Source organism: Pseudocercospora fijiensis, assembly GCF_000340215.1.
Source record: "Pseudocercospora fijiensis CIRAD86 unplaced genomic scaffold MYCFIscaffold_1, whole genome shotgun sequence".
Classification (NCBI taxonomy): domain Eukaryota; kingdom Fungi; phylum Ascomycota; class Dothideomycetes; order Mycosphaerellales; family Mycosphaerellaceae; genus Pseudocercospora; species Pseudocercospora fijiensis.
Window position 1 is genome coordinate 7,988,714 of NW_006921532.1, and position 22,323 is coordinate 8,011,036.

The 22,323-nt window shown below is 46.8% G+C and overlaps 4 protein-coding genes across 4 annotated transcripts; 3 read left to right on the top strand and 1 right to left on the bottom strand.

Moving 5' to 3' along the window:
- The first annotated feature begins 246 nt into the window (after positions 1 to 246).
- Positions 247 to 1,381, top strand: MYCFIDRAFT_209929 (uncharacterized protein). The gene has a single exon (XM_007923563.1). It carries the CDS (start codon positions 288 to 290, stop codon positions 1,326 to 1,328), a length of 1,041 nt encoding a protein of 346 aa, XP_007921754.1. The 5' UTR covers positions 247 to 287; the 3' UTR covers positions 1,329 to 1,381.
- Positions 1,382 to 1,519: 138 nt separating this feature from the next.
- Positions 1,520 to 3,257, top strand: MYCFIDRAFT_76287 (uncharacterized protein; the record flags this gene model as incomplete). The annotated part of the gene is made up of 2 exons (XM_007922253.1): positions 1,520 to 2,907; positions 3,204 to 3,257. Coding segments are annotated over 2 exons (1,442 nt in total), but the record flags the coding sequence as incomplete, so codon positions are not given.
- Positions 3,258 to 13,842: 10,585 nt separating this feature from the next.
- MYCFIDRAFT_170471 (uncharacterized protein) lies at positions 13,843 to 18,935 on the bottom strand (the record flags this gene model as incomplete). The annotated part of the gene is made up of 17 exons (XM_007923564.1): positions 13,843 to 13,866; positions 15,375 to 15,380; positions 15,431 to 15,490; positions 15,528 to 15,756; positions 15,795 to 15,920; positions 15,945 to 16,028; positions 16,075 to 16,170; positions 16,209 to 16,261; positions 16,300 to 16,356; positions 16,388 to 16,394; positions 16,417 to 16,532; positions 16,565 to 16,805; positions 16,837 to 16,979; positions 17,005 to 17,066; positions 17,093 to 17,154; positions 17,193 to 17,199; positions 17,225 to 18,935. The coding sequence occupies 17 exons, from the start codon at positions 18,933 to 18,935 to the stop codon at positions 13,843 to 13,845; spliced, it is 3,084 nt and encodes a 1,027-aa protein (XP_007921755.1).
- Positions 18,936 to 18,979: 44 nt separating this feature from the next.
- On the top strand, positions 18,980 to 21,648 carry MYCFIDRAFT_170472 (uncharacterized protein; the record flags this gene model as incomplete). Its single annotated transcript, XM_007923565.1, has 12 exons — positions 18,980 to 19,380; positions 19,404 to 19,586; positions 19,616 to 19,794; positions 19,830 to 20,004; positions 20,028 to 20,182; positions 20,206 to 20,291; positions 20,322 to 20,407; positions 20,443 to 20,514; positions 20,571 to 20,838; positions 20,867 to 21,405; positions 21,433 to 21,537; positions 21,564 to 21,648. The coding sequence occupies 12 exons, from the start codon at positions 18,980 to 18,982 to the stop codon at positions 21,646 to 21,648; spliced, it is 2,334 nt and encodes a 777-aa protein (XP_007921756.1).
- Between the last annotated feature and the right edge of the window lie 675 nt (positions 21,649 to 22,323).

A 22,323-nucleotide genomic window follows, 5' to 3' on the forward strand; every position in this document is an offset into this window, starting at 1 on the left:
CAGTGATGGATGCGTGACGACTGGCTGTACCGACTCAATGTGCGTATCACTCAACTGCAACGCGGCGTGCTGTCTGTCAAACAAATCTTCGATGAGGAGTGAGACCACAATGCGCCGTCGTAAGGGATCAAGTGTGTCGTGGAAGATTGGTGCACGTGGACAAGGAAGGCGGCTTGAGCATCTCCAGCTTGCGGCCAACCTTCTCGCCATTCCCGAGCTGTAGACAAGACTACAATTTCACAACACACTTTATCAGCGCTTGTATCGCCGTGCGCAAAATCGCGAAAATGGGCTGGTTTGGAAGCTGGTCAGGCGCCGGCGACTCCACCAACGACCCATACAATAAGCTGGATCCTCGTCTCCGTGACTTTCTCGACAAGGAATCACCCTCAAACCAAGCCGAAGGTCCAGCGGAGACTGCTTCCACATCTGCGCCTATACCGCAATCCACGGATGCAGCGCCAAACACATACAGATCACAGTTGGGCTTGAACTCTGCCGGTGTGGGCTTCAAGAACCAGGACACTACCACCGAGCACCGACCCTCGGTACCTACAGAATCATTGTTTCAAGATGGGCGCTATGCACATCTTTGGAAGAACTATCGACCTCAGACAGAGGTAGAAGGAGCAGGCAAGACAGATCAAGACCGACTCGCGGACGTAATCTCGGAATACAAAAATCGCAAGGCAGAGATCGGCCGTGCTGCGCTGGAGAATTGTGTGGAATACCAGCTGGCTGAGAAAGATTGCCTGACAAATGGCTCTCTGTGGAAGAAGATGAGCATGTGCCGAGCGGAGGGCAAAGATTTCAACAGGTGCTACACCATGCAAGCTCGATTCCTGTCTGCCCTGGGTTATCTGTCGGTTCAGCAAAGCGCAGAGGAGGAAGAGAAGATACAGATGCATGCTGATAAGCTTTATCACGAGATGCTCGAGCACGAGCGCGTCCAGCAAGAGGCCGCCAAGCAAGGCAGAGAAGAGGCAGAGCTGCCTTTGCTTATCGACCCAGACAAAACGATGAAGGCACTTGGCCCAGACAGTTCATGGGCTCGGTCAAGACAGCGAGCACTAGAGATGGGCTTGTCTACAAACCTCAGTTCTTACACCCCGCAGAAGCAAGATGAAATCAAGAAACGAATTGAAGGCCTACCGCCTCGCGAGAAGGAGCTCGAATTACAGCTCATTGCTGCCGAAGCTCGCAGTCAAATGGAGTATGCTGAACGAATAGCCGAGAACATCGAGACGGAGAAGCGACACCGGGAAGAGCGACGAGAACGTGGTAAGGAGACGATTGGCGACACACTGCGCCGCCTATGGGGTTCATAGTGGTACAGTGTGCTTTGCATCTCGAAAGCGAAGGAAGAATTGTAAATTTACCTAAGTTGTCGAATCACTTCAGCCGTGTCAAATTTTGATGGTATTGGGGGGATGGTGGGTGGTCCCGACTCCCGAGTCAGCTTGACCTAAATTGGCAGTAAACCGCCCTTGGACCTTCGTCAACAACAACATTTGCCCAGATATCAACAACGGCAGCATGAGTACTCCATCATCTCCCAAGCATAACAGGAACGAGCGGCATCTACAAAGACAACGAGGCGCCGGCGCACGAAACCTGACCACAAGCTTCGGCTTCGTTCTTGGTCTCCCTCTCGACTTGCCCGCACAACAAGTGGTTGACCAATCACCTGCCATTGAGCCTCCTACGAAGCGTCGAAAGGTCTGCCGTGAGAATGGAAGAGAAAATGACTACGTTGTAGACCATACCCAAGTACTAGCAGCAAAAGAGGAGAGTGTACGGGAGCTGCAATCGAAAGCCACCTCACGTTCCCGACGTAGGTTCAATGCCCTTTTGGAAGAGAAAGATAAGTTGCCGGAGGTGCAGCCAGATGAAAGCTTCGTGGAGACTAGACCTGTCGCGAAGAAACGTGGGAGGCCCAAGAGGGCTTGCGCAAGAGACGAGTTCACAGTTACGGATCCGGTGGCAATCGCGCCCGGTCTTCCTGCGGCGGTTGCAGATATAGAAGATCCCCCAGCACCGCTCAAGAAAAAGCGCGGGCGACCGAGAAAGATTGCTTCATTGAGTCCGAACGAGGAGCCTCTGGCGACTCGGGACCAAGTTGCCAAAACAACCAATCTACCCGTGAAGAAAAGAGGAAGACCCAGAAAGCTCGTTGCAACGACCGCCGACGATGCAGCATTGGATCAAACCTCTGCAAGCGCGAAATCAGAAGAACCTACGGCCAATTATTCCTCAACTGTGCCGCCCCTTTCGCAAGAACTGCAGGGCGAGCAACCTTCGAAGTCAGCAGCCACTGGAAGACTGACAGCGCGACCCAGAAGACAAGCCGCGACGAGTGCTATGAGTAAAATGTTGGAAGTCTTCATCGAAGAAGAGTTGCCAGTTGATAGCAAGCGACGCGAACCGACGGCTGAGTCCATCAAAAAGAGACAGCGCAGAATTGCTCCAAGTGCCAGGGCGTCAAACCAGCTGAAAATCCCGGGTTCGTCTTGCAAAATTCATGAAAGGACTGTGGGAGCCGAGACCGGATTCAAAGACTCTGAGCGCGCGTGGCAGGGAAATGCTGCCTCACCGCGAAAGCCGCTTGGCGCAACTGAAGTGAATGCTGTGACGAAGGAAATGAGATCGCCTGAAGCTCTGGGAGAAGAGTGTGGCCCGAAGCATCGCCACCGCAAAGAGGTCGTACGCGCTGCTGGCAAAGAGAACGGCTACGGCATTGCAGAGTCTCGACACATAGAGCCAATGGATCATCTTAAAATTGCCGCCGCATCTTCGGTTACAGATAGCAAGAGGGGGGCGGCCGCCAGCGACCAGGATGTAGCACAAGTCTCTGGAGCCGGGGATGAGCCAGGTCTGGATGCTGCAGGCTCCCAGCAAAGGAACCTGGTAAGCACGCAAAACGAAAAAGCCCTGACAGCCAATGCCAGCAAGAAGAAGTCATCCTTGCCACGCGCAGCATCAAGTGCGGCAAGTGGTAGACTCTTGAGCTCGAGTTGGGAAGCAAACGGGAAGCGGGGATTGCTTTACAAGCATCGCAGCCATGAACAGCATATGGATCAGGGAAACGTTTTGCAAGAGAGAGAACGTAGTTCTTTGCGCAGAGCAACCAAGTTCATGCGCGCACAATACTCAACAGGAGGGGACGATAATTCCGAGATGGACCTTGATGAGATGCTGTCCAGCATAGCGACCTACGCCGCAGACCAGCATCGCTGGCAAGCGGCATCCAAGCGTAATAATGGACCTCACCGGAGATGATGACAAGAGCCCATGCATTTCTCCGCGGGCTCTGGCTCTTTCTTTTACGCCACTGGCAACATTTTAGTACCTTCTGCCGACGGACGAGCGTATTCCGGCAGTCGGCAAATGCCAGTGCGCAGACGACCTATCAAGATTCCAGCTTTCATCCCTTCAACCGCCTATGGTTAATTAAGTCCGAATAACTGTTGTATAAGATCTGAGCGGTCTGGTTGGTCAGATCCGCTTTGCATAAGTACGCACCGACAGAATTTGTATGAGAAGTGGACCACAATCCTAGTTTTGCCGACGAACGCCGACAGGCAACGAGTTAACGAACGGGGTACCTACTTTGGTGCCCTCGTCGAGTAGCTCAAACACAAGCCGCATGGAACGCGAGCCATTGTTCTGGGCCACGATCTGCACGATTTGACCGAACACTGTGTTCATGTGCTAGACTGGCCTGCCCCGAGGTGAACGCGGTGCCAGGTCAACGAAACGGAAGTCGTTCCTGCCAACTATTTAGTACACGCCGCGAGTTCCGATCAATCATCCACAAATGCCTTGTTCTTGGTCATCTCCGACCACTACTTGCCGTTTCATTCGATCGGTGTCCCCAGATTCTCCAAATGGGTGTAGTGCAAGTCATTGAAACCCTCAGGGTTTCCTTCCTCGTGGTATCGCGGTATCTGGTAGCGCGCGTAACATTGCCTTCTTACTGAAGCGCATTCGCCCCTGCTAATGGCGGTCTGGGTCTGATGAACTTGGATTCTCCATCTCAGACCCTCGACGGCTGACCGCAGGGCTGTGTCAGCGCATCATATGCACACATGGACAGACAGACGGGCCCATGCTGAACAGTTTCGGCTCTTTGCACGGAAATGCTACGGCGAGCAAGCAACGCTGAAGCTTGCGAGGCCGCCGGGGAGTACTCAGGCACCACGCTGTTAATACTAGTCTAGTAATTATATGCTTTTTATTTATTATTATTATTAATTCCATTTATAGTCCGTTCCTCGGCTAACCCGAGTGCGGCTTAGTAACTGCTAGCTGTCGCATTTAACGCTATACTAGACTCTACTATATAGAAGTATCGCGTAAGACGTAGAATAGTAATAACTCCGTAAGTATCCCGAATAAAGGAAATAGATATTATCTAAAATCCTCTTTAGAGTCGCCTTATAGTCTCTCTAAAGACCTACATTTTATTCTAAATATCGACCTAACCTAGCCTAGGGTAATATAATTAGCCTCGCCTTCGTTATACTAAGTAGTAACCTAGACCGGCCTTATCTATCGTAAGTAGGTCTACCGCTACGAGCGAGAAATAGGATATTTATTATTATCTACTAAAAGCGTTATATATAGTTACTAAAATCGTCGCCTTTTCCTTATAAGTTATCCTTAGATTTCCGATTTCGAAGGGTATTATTATTATATAGATAGTATACTAGAGCCGGTCGTAGTATAGTACTTATATAGATAATAGGTAGAAATAGGTCCCTTTTCGTTCCTTATTTATAGAGAAGTTAGAACCTTTATAGAGTATAGATAATTAATTTACTTAAATTCCCTTTTTCGAAGTATCTCGAGTAGGCTATTATCGCTATAGTTTACTATACTATAGTTATCGTTATCTCGAATTTTCGTCGAATCTCTATATCGAATATTCGGAAAGGTATAGTATTGCGTTCTCGAAATATAGGAGAGCGAATCTCTTTATTATAAACGCGTCGTATTATATCTAAAAGTAGCGGGCGCCGTCCGCTATATAGGGACCGATATATTAATCCGTATCGTCGCTATTATCGTCGGTCGTCGTTAGTATATAGAGCCGTCGTCGCGTTATTACGTCGTTAATAGGCCTCGGATCGGAAAGGGGCTAGGAGATAGCGACGCTAGGCGCTATATCTAGAGTCTAGAGGCAGGTCTTAGTTTCACTACGCCGACTCGTAGCTACTTATTATACCGCGTAATAATCGCCTTTCCGAATATAAACTAAGCTCGACTAAAATGCCCTGGTTAAGATGTGAATTATATACTTGCTAATAATAATACGAAACCTTCTCCTACTTCTCGATAGCTAGGAGCCTATCTTGTCCGTAATCTAATCTGTACGTAATCTAAGCGATATTAGACAATATCTAATATTATTAAATATTCTCGATAGGATAACGCCTCTTATCTTATATTTAACTGCTATCTAATAGTGCCTTTCTAAGTGTAATCTTCTTAGTCGAATATAGACCTCCGCGGCTTCCGGAGTAGCTTGTTCTACGCTAAATCTAGCATAATAAGCGCTCTACGATAGGATTAAAGACCGTGCTTTGTAATCGACCTCTCGAGGTCGATTATACGCGAGAATAGCGCGAATCGACGCGTACGGAGGGTATTCGAGCGTATAGAGGCGTCGTACGGTATACGTTTCTCGAGGGTATATAGGGATCGAGGTTCTTACTATATTTATTAGCAATAATAGACGCTCTCTACCGCTAGCAGATCGTTAAGCGCAACGTTATCTTTACCTTCGGAATACTAGCGATACTACTATAGCAGATAGCTGTTTCTTAGCAACCTAGCTTCTACACTTTATATCTAGATAGTAAGCGTAGCGAGGCCTTTACTGCATTATTATTAGCAGAAGATGCTACGAAGCGCTTATATAGGTATATACGCTCCAACTAGACGCGTTTACGTACCTGTTCTAGCTATTATCGCCGCACCTACGGCGAGGCCGAGAGATTAGTAAAGAGCAGAAAGTAGTAATGTTTCTGTACGCGTTTGCGACGAATAGTTACACTCGAGACCTAGCAGAAGACTTCTAGTATATACCGGATAGTTATAGAAGAATAATCTATAAAGTTATAGCGGCTATATTGTAGATCTACCCTTAGGTCGTTTATAGAGCCTAAGCAAGCGATAATCTCTCGGTAAAGGCAAAGGGCCGGAAATACTAGCCTTTCTTTAAAGACGCAGTTAGCGTACTAGACGGCTCTTATATATTAGTATACGTACTAGTAGATTAACAAGCGGCCTTCCGTTCTCGTAAAGGCATACTATCGCAGAATGTGCTAGCGGTTGTAGACTTTAATATAAGGTTTACGTTCGTTCTCGCTAGGTAGGAGGGTTCTATATACGACGGCCGTATTCTTAATAACGCACGCTCGCACTATAGGTTTAGCGCTCCGGATAGACGATATTATCTCGCAGATACTAGCTATTCGAATATAGCGCCTTATATAGTGCTATACCGCGGTATAAGGTACTATTTACGAGAGCAGTACCTAGCTATAATAAAGCCGGCTAATTATAAGGAGTTATTTAATCTTAGGTATAGTTCCTTTCGTAATATCGTCGAGCGGACCTTCGGTATAATTGTTACGGATCTGATTAGTTAGAGTCCTTATATAATCTTAGAGCGACGCTAAGACTAGTAGGCTAAGCTATCGCTCTATCTTACTAGGAGCAATAGGAGCGGTCGAGAGCGACAGCGTCGCTTACGTCGCTTACGACTATAGACAAGATATCTCCTTTGTATTTAGGAACGCCGGAATGCCCTTATAGCTCGAGGCGTTTAACTTATGTTACCTACTTACTAATTAGAATTACCTTTGTACTAATTATTCTGTCTCTGCCTCCCGCTTGTATTAGCCTCTCTAAAGAAGCCTCGGCTTGTACGTAATAAGAAGTTACTTAACGATCTATCGCGAGTAACCGTAACACTTTAAACGCCCTTAGGATAAGTGCCTTATTACAAGTCGGAAGGGGAACTCCCGCCTCTAGCGAGACAGGTAGTACTCGATATACTACCTCTAGTACTAGCAATGTACTAGGAACCTATACCGGAAACGATTCTCTTAAGATCGGAAAGCTAGACTTTTATTACGGCGACCGAGATAAGTTCGATACCTAGGTTAGCTAGATAGATATATATTTCATGTTTAACTAGGTTTAAGATAACTTAAAGCTAGTCTTTACAACGACGTTTATACGAGGCAGGGCTTAGCATTAGGTTAAACTATTTCTTAGGACCTATCTAGATAGCAACGGGACCGACAATTCGGATAGAATCTTCGCAAGCTACGAAAATCTCAAGCGTGCGATAAAGAAGGTCTTTAGATCTTCTAACAAAGTTACTACCGCAGTTAGGGTTATCTAACACTTAACTTAGAAGGGGTTATATGCCGATTACGCCGCTAAATTTCAGGAATACGCCTAACTTACGGATTAGGACGACGAAGCTCTTATAATAATATATCGGCGAGGTCTTAAGGATAACGTTAAAGACGAGCTTATACGCGACGGTAGAAAAATAGATAATATAGGAACATTAGTTAAGGTTACGATCGATCTCGACGATAGGCTCTACGAACGAGCTTTAGAACGACGTTACGATTCTAAGACTTCTAGAAAAGCTAGTTATACTCCTAGATACAATAATAGACGAAACTATAGTACCTACGATAAACTAAAGGGGAACAACTACTACGGTGCGCAACTAATAGAGCTAGACGCTACCTAGAAGGATCGAGCAATTAAAGGAAGAAAAGGCAAGAGTTCGCCTAAGAAAGTAGAAAGATTGACTTGCTATACGTATAGCAAGGAAGGCTATATAGTACGGAACTGCCGCGGTAAGAATATAGTACGACGCGAACAGTTTAATATAATGCAACGAAAGGACTCGGGCAGAGAAGGCTACCGAATAGTAGTAGAGCTATACTCTATTAATAACGCGCCGAGGACCTACGCAGAGGTCGTAAAGAAAGAGCTACGACAAATCTGTATAATAGCACGACGATAAGAACCTGTATATAGAACCCTTTACTAGAGATTCTATTACGACGACTAATGCTAAATTCATTATTCTACTAAAGTAGAAGTAGGATTCTTCCCTTAGATTAGGCGAATTGTACGAGAAGATGCGAAATCCCAGTTAGAAGAAGAAACGATTAATAAATCTTACTTAGATGCCGACGATAAAGAAAACCGAGATTCGGAAGCTTTATTCCCTCCCGGGGAGGAGTTAGGAGCTATCCTAGAAGTACCGGAGTCCCCTTAGTAAGAGGAGGAATAGCAAGAAGATTTAGAAGGAAGTCTAGATACCGAGGAAGAAACTACGAATAAAGAAAGTAAAGACGAATTCGGGATTAACGACGATACGATCCTTACGTTTATAACAGATGTACCTATAGCAGCGCGAACAATCGCCTTATATCTAGTACGCAAATACGAGGAAATGTTTCTAAAGGTTAACGGACAACGGAAGGTCGATCCTATCTAATTTAATTATTTCTAGATAAGCTTATAGGCAAAATTCTAGAATTACCCCCGGATACCTATAGACTATACGTACTATAACTTTATTACGGAGCGAGTACCGATAGGAAGTATAATTACGCCCTACGGATACGTCCTACCCGACGAAAGGACGATTATTACTTAAGATATGCGTTAGACGGTCTAGCGATTAAATTAGTAATACCGAAAGGCTATAGTAGCGCAGGGACGGGATATATACAACGATACCCTTAAGGAAAAATTATATGCCGAAGAAGCACGAATAGCAGGACTACGGATCCGTAACTAGTTAGAACAACGTTAGGCTACTAATTAGTCGGGAAACGGACCAACTCTCTAGATTAGAGCGTTCTAAGAGAGTTCCTTAATACCGAAAGCGCTTAAGCATTAATAGTAGTCTTCCGTATAAAAGTTATCGTTAACGGGCACCCGACGAGTGTATTAATAGATTCCGGAGCGAGCGGGAACTTTGCCTCCGAATTATTCGTTAAAAGCCGAGGGATCGCAATCCGAAGCAGAAGAGAAGGAGCGTATAAACTTATAGTAGTAGATAGGTTACCGCTACCTAGTATAGAACGAGAAACGATACCGTTACTACTAGCTATCTAATAGCACTACGAGGAGATTGTCTTAGATGTTACTAATATAGCTAGTTATAATATTGTATTAGGCATACCTTAGTTAAGAAAGCATAACCTAGTCGTAGACTAGAGAAAAGGAGTACTTATATTTAAGGAATGCGACTATATAATCGGCATTCAACCTATATAGCGGTAGCGTTCGTAGGCAGATAAGATTAACAAACGTAGGGCGACTCGTAAGACGTTTACGTCGATAGGAATTACGGAGAACCGTATTCAACCCGGATCGACACTACCGTTAGGTTAGGAGGGTTATAATAATAATTACGGGAAGGATAGAAGTTATACGCTATTAAAGAATAAAACTAGAATCTCGGACCTAGACATTCCTAAAGAGTATAGTAAGTAGAAGCGACTCTTTAAAGAGGAGAGAGGTAAGGCAGCCTTACCTAAATACTAACTATAGGATTATAAGATACACTTATAGCCTAGGAAAGAGCCTCTATAGGGACCCTTATACGCAATGTCTAAGAAAGAGCTTAAAACCCTAGACAAGTAGCTAAAAGAGAAATTAGAAAAAGGCTAGATACGGAAGTCGATATCCTCGGTAGCTTTACTAGTAATGTTCGTTCTAAAAGCCGGATTAGACGAAGGACGGCTAGTAGTCGATTTTAGACGACTTAACGACATTACAATTAAGAATCGGTACCTACTACCGAATATCGAAGAAATGCAAGACCGATTAACTAGATTAGACTAGTATACGAAGATTAACCTACGCGATACGTTTTACGCAATACGTATAGTAGCTAGATACGAATAGATAATAGCATTCCGAACAAGATATAGGCTTTACGAATTCTTAGTTATGCCTATAGGACTTACAAATGCCCTAGCGTTATATTAAGACCTTATAAACGAAGTCCTCCGAGACCTTCTAGACGTATACGTTATCGCATATATAGACGATATCTTAGTCTATACTAAGGGAGCTCTCGCGGACTATATACGAATAGTGTAGGACGTCTTTGAACGATTTACTTAAGTAGGATTTAAGACTACACCTAAGAAATGCGAATTCTATAAGAAGGAAGTCAAATTCCTAGGATTTATTATTAGTACTATAGGAATTAGGATCGATCTAGAAAAAACTAAGTTAATATAGGAATAGCTAACGCCTACATGCGTTAAAGACGTACAATCATTCCTAGGATTAGCTAACTATAACAGAAAATTTATCGAGGGCTACTCTAAGATAGCGGCACCCCTTACGGAGCTTATAAAGAAAGACAAGCAATAGAACTAGAGCACGAAGGAAGACGAAGCGTTTAGGTAGCTAAAGAAGCAATGCGTTTCTACGCTAACGCTACGATTATTCGATAGGAGTAAGGCGGTCTAGATAGAAACAGACGCGTCGGATAGGGCTATAGGAGTATGCCTTATATAGGAGTATAACGGGAAACGATACCCGGTAGCCTATTACTCGAGAAAGATATTACCCGCGGAATAGAACTACGATATCTATAACAAGGAGCTACTTATAATAGTTGCATTACTATAATACTAGCGAGTATACGCGGAAGGAGCACTAAGTCTTACGATTCTTTCTAATTATAAGAATCTAACTTACTTTACTACGACTAAAGTACTAACCCGAAGATAGGCCCGCTAGTCGGAGCTACTAGGATAGTATAAGTTCGAAATCCGCTATACCCTAGGACGCGAGAACGGACGAGCCGACGTACTAAGCCGCTGTAGCGACTATATAGAGGGTTACGAACTAGTGCAGCAGCAGATATTAAAAGCAAACTAAGACGGAAGCCTTAGTGCTAATATAAAAGAATTCAACTATATTATACGAGTTCTTTAGGATATAGAAGAACAGTTTCTAATCGAACATAGGAAATACTAAGTACCTAAGGAACGAGTTACAGAGTATATACGACAACACTACGACGGACTAGAAAATAGACATACTAGAGTTTCAAAAACAATAGAACTAGTTAAGCGAAGCTTCGGATTCCTATATATGCGACAACGAGTTCTAGAATATATTAAGAAATGTCTATAATGTTAGCGTAACAAGGCTAATAGACACGCTAGATATAGACATATCCAATTTAGGACGCTACTAGATAAACTATAGGACGAAGTTACAATAGACTTTATTACGAAACTACCGAAGTCTAAGGATCCGGTTATAGGACATAGCTACGATATAATACTTGTTATAGTCGATAGGCTTACGAAATATATATACTTTATTCCTGCTAACGAAGCAAGTACGGCAGAGCAACTCGGATACCTCGTACTAGATAGACTTATACGATACTACGGATTTCTAAAGACCTATATTACGGATAGAGACAAGCTCTTTATATTAAACTACTAGAAGACGCTTATAGCGACACTTGGAATTAAGCATAAGCTATTAACGGCATACTATCTATAGACAGACGGCTAAACGGAAGTTAAGAATTAGGCCTTAGAGGTATACTTACGGTACTACGTCAATTACGTATAAAACAATTAGGCATCGCTATTGCCTATAGCATAACTTGCACTAAACAACCAATAATCTAAGACTACGAAAGAGACACTATTCTTCGCTAATTTTAGGAAACATCCGTAGCTATTCGGGGAACAGTATTTACAGTATCTATACGCGGATAAAGCGATAGTCGCTTTAGAAGACTTAAAGCAGGTGCATAAAGAATTGCAAAGGGCAATTACCGAGTCTTAAGAAAAGATTACGGGACTATATAATGCTAAACGAAAAATAGCACCTTAGCTAAAAAAGGGGGATAAGGTCTACCTCCTAACAAAGAATCTAAAAACCCGGAGATCGACTAAGAAACTAGACTACGTTAAAGTCGGGCTATTTTTGATTGATAAGCCTAAAGGACTAGTTAATTACCGACTTAAACTACCGGACGACGCGAAAATCTACCTAGTATTCTATATCTCTATACTAGAACCTATAGACGCCGAAACACCGTATTAAGAAACATTTCACTTCTAACCTAAGGAAGAAAATAAGTTTAAAGTCGAGGAAATCCTAGATTAGCAAGGTTAGAAATACCTTATTAAATAGAAAGGATACCTACATTTAGAAAACACCTAGGAACTAAAAGAAAACCTGCAGAACTATTAGCAGATAATTAAAAAATATTAAAACCGGACAAAAAAGAAATAACTAGTATAGGAATTAAACCTAGCAACTATGTCTTTTGTAGCTAAGAATTATACTACTAGACTAACTAGCTAGAAGATAAAATAGATAGGAAACATTAAAAATACATACCTTTAGGATACTAGACTCTCGGCACTCCTACTAGGGATTTTAGAGACAGGCTAGGATGTCTAATCTAGACGACTCTAGTTATAAGGCGATATCTATAATCGGCTATCTAGGGGAAACGGCTCGTTAGCAGGCAACGAGAATATTATCGGCTCTATAGGCGAAGAGCCTAGCTCTCTTTCGAGCTCCTCCGCCTATTAAATAGAGGCTTCCTCTACCTTAAGAGCTTATATCTCCCGATCCTCCTTTATACGCAGCGACTTGCGTAAGCGACGGACCTTTACGCGATACTCGAAAAGCTTCCGCGTAAGGAGGTCCTCTTCCTCTTCGGCCGCTTCGAGATCTTTAGCTATCTTTAGGCGCGCCTTCCGGATTTTTTTATACTCTATACGAGTAACTTGCATATTATAGGACTAGCCGTATAGGGCGTACTCGGAGCAGCGACTAGAACGAAGATCGACTTTATAGGGTTTACCGGCCTATTCGTAATAGAAGCAGCGGATCGGCATTTCGAGGCAGTCGGCGAGGATATTATTTACGATATTTTCCTTACGCTAGCGAGAAGACAAATCCTTAGATAACTTTAGTATAACAAAGAAGTTGGAATTAGAAAGTCCTAGAATAAGGGACTATTCCGCTTAAGGAGGGGGATAGTATTACGGATCTAATTAGTTAGAGTCCTTATATAATCTTAGAGCGACGCTAAGACTAGTAGGCTAAGCTGTCGCTCTATCTTACTAGGAGCGATAGGAGCGGTCGAGAGCGACAGCGTCGCTTACGTCGCTTACGACTACAGATAAGATATCTCCTTTGTATTTAGAAACGCCGGAATGCCCTTATAGCTCGAGGCGTTTAACTTATATTACCTACTTACTAATTAGAATTACCTTTGTACTAATTATTCTGTCTCTGCCTCCCGCTTGTATTAGCCTCTCTAAAGAAGCCTCGGCTTGTACGTAATAAGAAGTCACTTAACGATCTGTCGCGAGTAACCGTAATAATAATAAAGCGACGCTTCCGTATCTTCGAGAGTGCGCTATAGTATAGTATTCGTATCTAAATAGCGATAGTTTACGCTGCTACCGCCTTTTATAATATCCTTTAAGAAATAGGCGCGAGGGTAGAATCGATAGATTTAGAGCCGGATTAGACGAACGATAGGCTATTTAATAATGCCGTTGCCGCTACGGAAGAAGATAATAAGGTTAAAGGTCTAATAGATAGGATAAGAGATAATATAGCGATAGAAATGTAGCGATAATATCTATAATAGTTAGAAGATTACGAAATTAAGGATTAATTATAGGCTTGCAAAAGTCCTAGATACTGCGTTTAATAGAAATGTTAAGAATCTTTCCTCTAACCGGAGACCCCTCTATTTAGTAAGGTTTCTTATGTTTCTAGTTAAATGCTCGACCTCCTGCTATTCTCGGAAAATTCATATATTATAACTTCTAACTAAGAAACTTGCTTTTATAACAGAATCTCTAGATTACGTGTCTGCCTAACAAACCCTTACTAAAAGCTATTAATCTAGAGGACATTAAAAAAAGCTATATTCGAGAATAGCTAACAAATCTAGTACTAATCTAAGGACCAAAAGTTAGTATTCTAACTTAGGACAACAATTTAAACTCTTCTAAGTACTTATTAAACAACGCTATTGCTATCGCCTACTGCGTATCTAGAGGCGCGCCGAGAAAGATATTAACTATATCGCTATCGTCCGCCGTTATTACCTTGCGATAAAGCAATCTCTTCTGCCTTAAAGTTAGGTCCTAAAGCTCCTTATACCTAGCGACGAAATCCGCCGAGAATATTAGTCGCGATAACGTACGACCTAGCGGTAGCGGTATAGCTATTAACTCCGCTATTTTATATATCGTACTAATAAGTCCTTCGACCGTTCTATAGATCTTATTCTAACCGTCTAAGCGGCGACGTTTAGCCTCTATATTAGCATCGTAGATTACTCGCTTTTTCGCTTAAATATCGTCCTTCGGCTTCGGTATTTCCGCCTTACCCTCGATCGCTATAATAGGTGTCTTAGGTATAGGAATTAGACTATTTAGTATCGCGTCGATCGATATAATATACTCTCTAGTAGCAGTTGTGTCGCTAAACAACTAATCTAGCTTAACGAGGAAGAGAAGGGGTTTCTTTAAGAACTTCTTAGCGCGAGGGTAGATAGCGATATAGGCCTTTATAACGTCGTCCGGAGCGGTTAAATAACTATTGTTTAGATTAATACCGAAGCTAGATTAAGCTAGCATCTTATACTACATCTTCTAGTCGGCTTTAAGTATAGTAAGCTTATTCTTTACGAAAGTAGTAGTAATACGAGACTTCCGCTAGGCTTATATAATAATAAGGTTTACTACTATTGCTACTACGATAAATAGGCCCTTCTTAAAGCTAGAATCCGCCCTCTCGCTATAGTTCTCGTACCTATCGATAGCACTATTTATAAGATACTATATCTCGGCCTTATTAAACCGGAAGCTAACCTTATTACTAGCGATAACTAGCCGTAGATTAAGTGCCGCTAAGAGCTTATCTAGTGTCTCTAGGTCCTATTGTGTATCCGGCAATTACGAGTAGCCTAGCGGAGGTTCTAGCTAAGAGTATTAAGACATATCGAATGCTTAAGAAGCTATTATTTACTAATAGATTTGCTAGGTAAACGATAAACTTCGAGTAGCCGGAGATAGAGGCATCTCTTCTATTAAACTAGCTGCTAAGCGATTATTATTAATCTATACTAACAACGACTAAGCTGAAGTCTACGGAAGTTACGAGATCCGCTAAGATACGCCTTAGGCGCTATCTACCGAGATTGCGACGACACGATAACCGTATAGAAGACACGAGTCGTTATCCTATTCACTTACCGTAGCGGCCGCTAATATATTGGGTTATATGCTAATAAGCGCCACGATATTCTACATTGGATTGCGGACAAGACAGGCTCTAGCTACCGTGTCTCGTTCACCCAGAGTGAAATCTCACGACCTCTCAAACTTTTGCATATCGTAAAGACGGTACTCACGTGCTACAATAACGGTGAGTGATACATACACAAATCAAACTTCCTGATGATGAGAGCAGACAACCATCTTCATCATTATGGATGCTCCCACTGCGGACATATGGCATGGATTGCAGACAAGGGCATAATCAACAGCCGATTTGGGCCGAGTGTAGTCAGAGAAACTTAAGAAGGCGAATCGACCAGGAACAACGCTACAAAATAGGGCAATGGACCATGAACTATGCCTGTCCTTGAAGCGGTCGAGAAGTGGTGTTGTGCATCCAACCCTCGCTCTTCTTATTTCCCGCTAGATTCCCTGTCGCACGTGTAACATGGATCATGAGGAGGCATTATCCTGGAAGCAGCCAGGAATGAGTGGGGTCGATTTTCCACACAAGCCTGCGTGCCAACCAGCATTATCCAGGACCATTGATGGATTGGGGAAAGCGCTCTCCGACACCACCTGCAACCTCACACGTCTTGTTGTGCTTGGTCTTGTTTGATGATGATGCTGCTGCTGCTTTCGACTTCCGCATGGGAAACGGAGCAGTCGCTAATGCTCGCTATCCATAATGAGTCTTACCTTACCCTAGGTCCGGGCTGACGATGGTGAACACGGCTGCATATTGGTTTGCAAGGCCGTGGAGATCTCATGCAGACAACACTGCAAGCCAGTAGGTAATACTGCAGTGCTATGATTGCTGCAAACTTTGATCGAACAAGGCAACATTATTGATACAACGTCAGGTCGGTCATCTCAAGGCAGAGTGCCGGCCACCTTGCGCGGGGACTCTCATACAATCTCAGGCAACTCGTTCGCTCCGCTCCACTTCCTCGCGTTCGAGCTCTGAGCTCTCTTGCTCGTCACGGCCAACACCACCCTCGAGCTTCGTAATTGAATGCTTGCTAATACTCAACATGACGTCTTGTGAGTGGCACCGATTTACAGTGTCAAGGGCCAAGATGTCGTTCGTTCGGTGTCGTTCTTCGTGACGTGACGTACCGTCAGACCAACAACTCCGTGTCCTGACTCGCAGTAGTCCACCGTTTCATATGACAGAAACTTTCGAACCAAAAGCGCGGTACTATCGGCACGCAGATCCTTTCAAGCCTCAAGCGAACGAGCCGGTACTGTAGGTTTCTCTTCCGAAGCTCAATGAAAGTAGCGCCACTACCAATCACTGTCCCGCCTGTCTCTTCAAGAGGCGCACATATAGCGCTGATCGGTCTAAGCTTATTATTACTGTATTCCTTGGGATAGGGAGCAGCCCATAGGGTAGAAACCATAGCGGAGAAATCGCTACTGATATCGCTGTCGCCGACTCGCTCCCTCGAGCTACTACTTCAAATCCTTATATATAATGAACACCGCGTGATTAATATTGTAGTTGACATTGTGATACATAACTGTGATCGTGAGATCTCGAGATTCTATGGCCCATGCAAACTCGCGAAAACAAAAAAAAAAACATTCGTGCCAGGGGTATCTCAGCGCACCACAAGTCCATAGCTTACACAAGAAAATTCTGCGCCACGTTCTCGCAATATGCTTCGCAAAGGGGTATCAAGAAGTACAAAGTTGCAAAGAGGATGTCCGCTGCAGGTTGCGCAAGAAAGACGCACAAATCCTGCCCAACGTAAAATGTCTAGGAGATGTATATTCCAGATAATCAGAAATGTCCAAGCTAGTTAATGTTCCCGTCGTACTGTTCGCGTCAAGCACATTGTGGCTAAGTTTGTTGGCCGATGATCAACGTGAATCTTTCGGATGACCGGGACCTCGTCGATCGGCATATGGGTTCCATGGGCCTGTTTGAGGAGAAGCTTGCATCAGCTGGTGCGCTCCTGGAGGTGCTTGTGCAGATGTCGGTGTCGGGAGAGGTCCTCGTATCGAAGGCGACGGCATTGGTCCCGAAGCCTGGTGGACTGCTGCTGGCTGTGGCAGCGGTTGAAGGGGGTGGCCGTAACCCTGCGGAGCGTAGCCTGATTGATATGCTGTCCCTGGGGGTGGAAGTGGATGGTTGGATGCCTGTGGTGGGGGTGGAAGTGATAGTGTAGATGTCCTTCTCCTCACGTTTCTACCTTCATCTGGACTCCGTCCGCCCTGATCCTGCATCGTCATGTAGTCGGCATTTCTGTTTGAACCCATGTAGCCGGAGCTTCTCCGATGACGAGGAGATTGAGGTCGCGGAAAATGACGGTCGCCACCAGGTACCTGTAGAACTACGCCGGCCATATAGTCCCTTTCCCTTTTGTAGAAGTCCATGTCTTCGCTAAGCTCTTTCACTTGCAGCTCCAGTCGCGATATTGTCGACGAAGCTTCCTTTTCCTTCTCCTTACGTCTCTGCCGAAAACGTGCACTGGCGCCCGCATTCCGTCTGCGTTTCTCGTCTGCAACTCGCGACGCTGCTTGTACATCCACAGGTAGCTGGACAGTGCCCGATGTCGTCTCCAAAGTCATCATCTGATAGACATTCTGCCCTCCTGATGCGGATATCGGTACTCCAACGGCTCGCTGCCGATCTGGACCTATGGAGGTTGGGGCACTTGTAGCACCGGAACTCAAATGCTCCGCCCCTTCAGGATATGCAGAAGACAGAGTGGGCATCGACGCGGATGCATAAGTTGCAGCTGGTGAAGTTAGACCTGCTTGACTGTATGACGAATAAGACGAACGAGGACTAGTGCTCTCTGAGGTCGGTCTTCCTGGTCGATTTATGCTGCTCCCGCTTGCTCGCTGTGACATGGGAGGTAAGTGAGCAGACTGGGCAGGTGTAGGAAATCCGTAGCTCGGACGCATAGCTGCAGGCGGAGTTGGCAAAGGTGGTGCGCCTGCAGTTCCAGGCTCAATGGCATAGCTTCGACTCCGTGGTGAGAGAAGAAATGGGGCTTGCTGAGCACTAAAAGTCGGATACGGTGAAGGGTTGGAGAGCTGATTCAAGCTGGCTGCACGATGTAGTGATGGCGACCTTGGGGTCAGGATTCTGCGTGGCGCTCTCTCGCCGGAGTAGGAGGTGACTGGTTGCATGGATGAGGGCGTCGGAGTTGCACGAGCTGATTGAGTGACTTGATGCTGAGTACCCAAAGGTGGCAGTATCGGCAAAGAAGCGTGCGGTGATTCGAGCTGAGAGGCCTTGCGCCTGCGACTTGAGAAGCTGTCATCCCCATCGGTGGGGTTTAGTATGGACGCTACGCCCACCGACCTAGAGGCTGTAGAGGCTGGAGGAAAGCTGCCACCCGAGGCACTTGGGGCCTGGGGCAGTGGTGGTAGCTCCATGGTCCTGCCATTGCCCGTTGGAGGTCGATGGAGTGCTGGCGACGTTGTGCTGGGCGTGGTGGTCACGGTTCGAGGGCCATAGTGATCAGAAAGCGAAGCAGGAGGGTACTGTTGAGCGCGCTGCTGTGCGTCGTTGGCACTGGCAATCGAAGTATCCGGAGGACGCTGGTCTCTGGGCCGATCGGACATGAAATCCTTGCCTGGACTACCTGCGTACTCCCGTGGGTTGGACCATGAATTCGAGGGCTGGTCCGCCGTTGGAGGGTCCGGAGAAGGTGGTCGGGCGGAGCACAGCGGGCTGTCGTGCTTCTGCGGAGTGTGCTGAGCGGACACGGACACGGGAGGAGCTGCGTGGGCGTGGTAGGCAAAAGGACCCCGGTAGTGACTGTGAAAGCGATGGACGTCCGTGGCAGCCACGTTGGCGGATGACGTGGGACGCCGAGACGTCCCGGATGGGGAGCAAGCGTCCTATATGGTGTTCGCGAGGCAGAGGCAGAGGCACGGCTGCAGCGCTGCGGAGCGAGGGCAGTCGCGCAGGTGCAGTGGTTGGGCGAGAGGCGCTGGTTGATCCCGCGCACACGCTACGACCAGGTGAGCAGCACGCTCATAGCAGCGAAAGGAGCCACGCGTGGCCGTGAGCAGAGACGTCGAGCCCAGAGTGGCGGATGGCGGATGGCGGATGGCGGATGGCGGATGGCGAGCTGAGGGCGGGCGGCTGCGCGCTGGTTGTACTGTAGTGGGCTGTAGTGGAGGGAGCAAAGGCGCAATGCAGAGGCCAGGCCTCGATCAGCCGGCTGATGAGATTAGCGATGGTGAGGAGGGCGAGGATGACTTGGCGGCGTGGCAGACGGGGCCCAATTCAATACGAGCGGTCAGGTGTGTGCGGGCCTATGGCATCGAGCGACAGGACTGGAGAAGCAGAGAGCCTGGCCTGGCCGCGATCAGGGCGTGACGAGAGATATAGGCGGTGACAACACTATGAACGGGCCTCCTGCGCTGGGCCGCACGCGCACCAGCATGAGCACGCGCACCAGCACCAGCAAGACATGTCTGCCGCGCTGCCTCTGCCTCTGCCTCTGCCAGGCGACCTGAACGTTATTAGTGCGAGCGAGCCTGCGCCTGCGAGGTGCGGTGCGCCGGGTGCGGTGCATCATCGCGCGCAGGCCCATGCTATGCCATGCCATGCCATGCCATGCTATGCCCCATGCCATGCCATGCCCCAGGCCCGGCCCCCAGGCTGCTTCTCTGCGGAGCCTGAGTCGGATTCTGCGCTACGCCCAGCCTGTCCGCCATCTGCCATCTGCCATCTGCCATCTGCACATCTGCACCGGCAACGGCTTGCGGAAGCGGAAGTGACTTCGCAGAGGAGCCGGCCCGCGGCGCCGGGAGCCACGACTGGGTGGGTGCTGTGCTGCGTGCTGCGTGCTGCGTGCTGCGTGCTGCTGCGATCCTCTCCCAGAGCCAGAGCCAGAGCCAGAGCCAGAGCCTACGAACGGCAAGCGCAAGCAACCCGGATGCACTACTGTAGCGTTTGATGAGCAGGCCGTCAACCTACGCACTTGACGTGAAGGCTAGTCGAAGCCTAGTATGTCCGCGCCAGGCTCGCCCGGTTTCGCGCAAACCCACTCCTCTGGTCCAGGTACCTTCGATACAAGCCGTCGGTGCAGCTGCAGGCCCGCGGCACGGCTGTACGAAGCATCGGCGCGGCGCCTTGCCGGCTGGCGGTCGCCCTGACCTGCGCTAGGCCATCCTGGGGCCACGCGCTTGGGTGAACGGCGAGCGGCGACGAGGATCACCTGGGCGGACGAGATGATGTGATTATAGTCATACCTCACGCTGCATACATGTATGTATTATTGGAGAAGCCTGTCGTCTAGCCCGTCTGTCCAATTATCCCTCCGTCCTGGCCGTCCATCCACATGGCCTGAACCAACAGACAGAGCCAACACCACGTCCGCAGAAGGACGCTGCACTTAACATGACGCCCTGTGACGAAGACTACTCCGTACACCGCACAGCTAGTGCACACGGCACTTGTTCGACTCGGCGCCGCGCCCATCGATTTCATGCAGCCGTTGTTGTCCTCATCAAAGTGTGCGTATGGATGCGCGCCGTCGTAGGCCTCCCGAAACACGCGCTGGCATACGCTATCGCTCCCTCGCTCACTCCTTCACGATGCCTCCATCGCTTGCACGCTTCTGCAACCTGCACAACGCGTCTGTCGCCTCGCCTCGGGGCCGCAGGAGAGCACCACGACCACGATGCACGCAGAATCACGCCCAGCACTGACGGCACTCGCAGCACAGCGAAGATTATTGCCCAATAATGTGCTGCTGATGACTTGCACCGTCCCTTTCCCTTTCCCTTTCCCGTCGTCGCCGCCTGCAGATCACGATGTTGGGCCCTTGCCAAAGTCGCCATCGTCTTTGCGAGATTGGCTGTTGGCGCCTGCGACATCCCAGCACACCTTAAGACCCGATCGAGCGGATCAAGTTGAGAACCTTCGCTTCTGTCACGGCTTTTTCGTGGCGCTGGCGCTGCCGTTTCTCACCTCTCACCTCACACCTCACACCTTTCCCTTCCCTTCCCTTCCCTTCCCGCCCGCTAGCTCTGACGCTGCACCAATGGCCCAACCTTGCGCGCAGGCGGAGCAGGTCAAGTGATGCAGGCTGCATTCGCCCGCCAGCGCATGCCCGACCCTCAGACGAAATCTTGCGCCTTCCATTGGCTGCGCACCCCGATATTTCGTGACGTGCACCTATCACAAATCGTTGCATGCGGTGCCAGCGCAGTCCTTTAGCTTCATGCACGCTGCAGGCGATGGAACAGAAGAAGCAACAGTACAGCCTACGACAGCGCCCGCCACGGCATACACGCGCGCGCCCGCTTATCATTCCCCTGATGCTCTTGCCAATTACCGAATTCGATGCTCGTGCAGCCTCGAGAGCGGCGCTACGAAAAGCCTTATTTCGAACCTTTATCTAACCCGCTCCCTTCTAGAAGCCTTACATAGAACTATACTACGTGCGTATAGCAGACGACAAATCTTAACCTAAACTCTAGCCTATATATAGGGAATAGCTAACTCTAATAATAAGAACTAGACTAACTAATAGTTATACTAACCTCCTACGTCTCTAGCTAATAGGCTATCCTAAATACCTAGTTCGTCCTTTATAGAGTTCGTAAGGCTCTAATATCTACTTTATATAAGAGCCTAGTATATCCGAAATAGGGAGCCTATATAGTAGTCTATCTACTCTATCTAAAGTACTATTTACTATTTTGCTCCTATATTACTATTAAACCTTTAGTAGCTTAGCGACGGCTCTCGACGCGTTTACCCCTTTAGGTTAGTTATAGTTCTTATCTATTAGTAGATATATACCTATAGAGTTATAAACGTTAGGAGCTTTTTATTCTAAATAAATAATAGAAGATACTATAGTATTATAGTTAGCTCGTAAAGTAGAGGTTTTCGCTAATAACGCGCTATCTACTACGTAGAACTAGCTAAATTAGTACTACCTAGGGCTAGTAGGTTTAATACTACTAAGGTACCTTTATAGTAACGAGT

Excerpts from the sequence above, each read along its gene's own strand:
- MYCFIDRAFT_209929 (XM_007923563.1), top strand. The coding sequence starts at position 288 with ATGGGCTGGTTTGGAAGCTGGTCAGGCGCCGGCGACTCCACCAACGAC.